General features: G+C 44.2%; 1 protein-coding gene across 2 annotated transcripts in view; it reads left to right on the top strand.

Annotated features, from left to right (window-relative positions):
* The first annotated feature begins 2,316 nt into the window (after positions 1-2,316).
* The window catches only part of adra2c (adrenoceptor alpha 2C), a 3,446-nt gene continuing 1,553 nt past the window's right edge, over positions 2,317-4,209 (top strand). The window contains exon 1 of one of the 2 annotated variants that reach the window (XM_020596017.1): positions 2,317-4,196. In XM_020596017.1, the coding sequence (XP_020451673.1) occupies positions 2,994-4,196 (1,203 nt within the window). In that variant the 5' untranslated portion in view covers positions 2,317-2,993. Of the gene's footprint in view, positions 4,201-4,209 lie in introns of both variants that reach the window. The other variant, XM_020596016.1, reaches the window with a different exon arrangement.

Genomic DNA, 4,209 nt, shown 5'->3' with positions numbered 1-4,209 from the left:
GTAAATAGACTATGTATAGTTTCCTTTGTTGTCTGTATGTACAGTAAGTACCACTATTGACAGTACAGTAGAAATGTGAGTACAGTCTGATCATTTGTTTCAATTCTTCCGTATACTGTAACGTGGGGCGATGGTGATTGGTTAGATGAGGTTAGATGGAATCATTCAGAAAATTATCTATTCTTACCATGTAAATTACTGTAACACCTGGTTGATGCACAATGGTTTGCAAGAATCACTTCTTATTTTTACCGGAGGGACACTGTAAATTATGACACACACCAGTACCGTAATTTAGTGGTTTCTAGTCATCAAAACCTGAGTTGAGTATAGTTTACAGTAAATAAAAAAAACTGAGTATGATGTTCTACTGACAACATGACTAATAATTTTGCCTGTCACGTTCACATTGTTGAGGAAATGACATGGGATTCTGCTGCCTCTGACACAATGATTGATGAAAAAACACACTTTTGCACGATAGACAAAGCATTTTGAGCAGGTGACGCGCTTTTTCCGGTTATCCACTATGTTGTGCAGTTTGTACGTGTTGTTTTGAGAAATGCACTTGGAGATCTGCAAACTTCAATTCTGTTGTGAGAAATGAATGAAAGCGATAGAGAAAAACTGTAATAGAAAGCTCTGGGCACATCCTCCATTTTGTTCCACAAATGCTGCAGTGTAGCACTTAAATAAAAGTGCAGAGGACTGCAAACCAGGAATCACTCTGTTACAAGAAACAAACAAGAGGACTACTTTGTACAGCTGTAGTGACTGAACCAGCATGACAAAAAAAAAGAAAATGAAATGGCGCCTAAATTAGGACAATTTATTATTTCAATAGTTTGAAAAGAGCAAAAAAGTACAAAAGCTTGATTTAAAGAGATTAAAGTAATCAACACAGTTTCCTTGAAACCCAAACACTTCTGGATAAAGACAGGAAGAGTCAACTTATTCCTCAGAGAAGGGAATAATGTTGGAAACAAGAACAGGGCTCAGTAATAGCAGAGATTGCTCACTGGCGCCCCTCTTATAATGACACAGCTGTGGCCCCAGGACATGACTTAATGACTCTAATAAGGCTTGTCTGTCTGTTCAAAATCAGCTTAGAGTGCATCCATTTTGACCTACAGCATCACTCTAGCCTTATTTCAATTTAACCAGGCAGCACGAGAAGGTGCAGGATGTTTGGGGGATGGGTAGAGGAACAAGTTAGAGACTGTCCACCATCCTCAGTGTGTTTCCCATGCAGACAGATGGACCTGACCCCTGAGCCCTCCTCATTTCACCTCAGCTTTGATGAGGATCAATTTGGACTTTGAACATTTCTTGCGGCTGTGGCTGCTCTTTAATTCTGTATGGCTGAATGCTCTTTGATTAATGGCAGATCCTTAGCTGGGAGACGTTGTCAATAAATGCACTGGTCCAGGAACTTAATACCAGGCTATAGGCCACAGGGGAAACAGGCTTTTTCCAGGAGGCAGCATCACCCAGGATGGACAGGGTTAATGGAAGCAGAGGGCAAAAAAGAAGACCAAAAGCTTTTCACATATGCTTTTTGGGCACTGATTTTACTCATAAGAGTGGATTTAATTTAAACAACCTTTGCAAAGTGCGGGAAAGTGATAAGCAGAGAGAAAGAGGGATATGACTGAAAGAGAGACAGGAGAAGAGTGGCTGCTGTGTGTGTATGAACATGTCGTCCCCCCCCAAGGGGGAAAAGCAGACATAAATAACTCCAGATAAGATAAAAGATAATGTGGAAGTCAGTCATGATAAGAGTCAACCTGTCAATACCAGTGATAAACCCCACAGGGGACAAGAAAATGACTTTATCATGTAAGCCCTATTCTATCCACACATGCTTTCCATATGAATGATTTAGCGCCTTTGACATCCCTCAAAGCCAGTGATACTCAGCTCCATCACAACAGGACAAATGCACCCTGCAATCCTGTAATCTCCCTATCAGCACAATTACAACAATACAGCCTTATAAACTAATAAAGACAGGGAGCAGAGAAGATGTAGCCAAAGGTTCCCACTACAAGGTCACCCGGAGGTTTCTAGTTCATTCCATTGGAGCAAATGTTCAGTACTTCAAGTACTGGAATATCTATTCACCTGATGGTTGTGCAGATATAACAAACAGGCCATTGTTTAGGCCTATGTAATGTTTATATTTGTGGTATGTGTTCGCCTGTTCCCTCTGGGCTGGCTGTAACAATACTTACCTCCAGTGTGCGCACAGGAGGACAGAGGAGAGCGCGCTCTCCCTGGTCCGGGACGCACAGACTGTACTGACAGCAATGTGCCCTAGCCTACAACAGACTGCTCCTGCTTACTTCATCGGTTAAAACGAATAGGAGCGGGTTCTTGTAAGGAAAAAGATCTTCGAAAGTCAAAGATTCACAGATCAGCTCTCCGATTTTTGACTGTCAGCCAGCTTGCACCGACAATGCAGCCAAACGGGACACACATTAAACAAGCGCTGCTCCAGCAGAAGCTCGCACTGATCCTGTTAGCGGTCTAAAATAAATGATTGATTATAAAAGGCAGCTTATAACATTTAACCGTTTTCGGTTCTTCTCCAGTAATCGCTCCCATTTCTTCTACGAGGCGGAGCAGGTCGCTGCTGTTTTTTCTAATGGAGAAAAAGCACGTGGTTGTTACAAACCTCTCTCAGGACACAGCGGGGAGGCGGAGGTGGAGAGATGCGGGTGCAGTCGGGGTGGGAGAGGACGCGGTGAGGAGAGGAGCTGAGCAGTCTGCGCGCTTTTGGAATACGGACTTTGCTCTCTCTTTCTCTCTGTTTTTCCTAAGGAAAGACTTGCATGCAGGATGTGGAAGATCGCATGTGTTGAGAGAAGAAAAATGTCATTTGATGTAGATTTCTGTGTTGAAATAGCCGTCGAAATCCTAATGGTATATCTTTACATATCATCTCTGCACATTTTACATTTTTAGAAATCATAGTTTAAAAAAGGCGCAAAATGGATTTTTTAAACGGCTCCAGTCTGGCGGACGGCATAGGGGCAGAAAACATCTCCTCTAATTCCACCAGTCCTCCGGTCCAGTACACGCAGCTCGCTATCTGGGGTCTGGCTGGACTTGTCAGCTTTCTCATTTTGTTTACCATAGTGGGGAACGTCTTGGTTGTCATCGCCGTTTTAACGAGCAGAGCACTGAAACCACCCCAGAACCTTTTTCTGGTCTCCCTGGCCAGTGCAGACATTCTGGTGGCCACACTGGTCATGCCATTTTCTCTGGCAAATGAACTTACGGGTTACTGGTTTTTTGGTAAAATTTGGTGTGACATTTACCTGGCTCTGGACGTTTTATTCTGCACCTCTTCTATTGTTCATCTGTGTGCTATTAGCTTGGACAGATACTGGTCAGTGACACAGGCTGTAGAGTACAACTTAAAGAGAACACCTCAAAGAGTTAAAGGGATGATTGTGGTGGTTTGGTTGATCTCAGCCATCATCTCTTTCCCACCACTCATATCAATGGAAAGAAGCAGCAATGAGACCCGACCCCAGTGTATCCTGAACGATGAGACCTGGTACATCCTCTACTCCAGCATTGGATCATTCTTTGCCCCCTGTGTTATCATGATCCTAGTCTATATCCGGATATACCAAGTGGCAAAGACCAGGACCAGAACAATGTCAGAGAAAAAGAGGGATGTGGACTCGCCACTGGAAAATGGGATGGACAAAGTTGAACCAGGCAGAGGCAGTTCATTAAAGTCCAACAGGGGTGGGAGCATAAAAGACCAGGAACATGAGAATGGGCACTGCCAAGAGCAGGCAGTTCAACCCCCTCTGCCAAATGAGCCAAAACATCCAGACCATGATGATGACTTCAATGACAGCAGCTCATCAGATGAGAAGCCTAAAAAAGGTTCCGGCTCCTCCAAACAGCATGATTACAAAAAAGATAGGAAGCCCAGCCGGAAGAGCAGCTCCGCCTCCAAGTACTCCAGCAGGAAGTCACGTGCCAGTTCCAAGTCCATGGAGCTGTTCTCATCTCGCCGCAAACGAAGGAGCACCATCAATCAGAAGAAAGTCTCTGCTGCTCGGGAGAAACGCTTCACCTTCGTCCTCGCCGTTGTCATGGGCGTATTTGTCGTGTGCTGGTTCCCATTCTTCTTCTTCTACAGCCTGTACGGAATCTGCCGGGAGCCATGCAAAATCCCTGAGACGC

This window comes from Monopterus albus, unplaced genomic scaffold (genome assembly GCF_001952655.1).
Source record: "Monopterus albus unplaced genomic scaffold, M_albus_1.0 scaffold29.1, whole genome shotgun sequence".
Taxonomy (NCBI): Eukaryota; Metazoa; Chordata; class Actinopteri; order Synbranchiformes; family Synbranchidae; genus Monopterus; species Monopterus albus.
The sequence above is the reverse complement of the archived record's forward strand: the minus strand, read 5'-3'. Positions and strand labels throughout refer to the sequence as shown.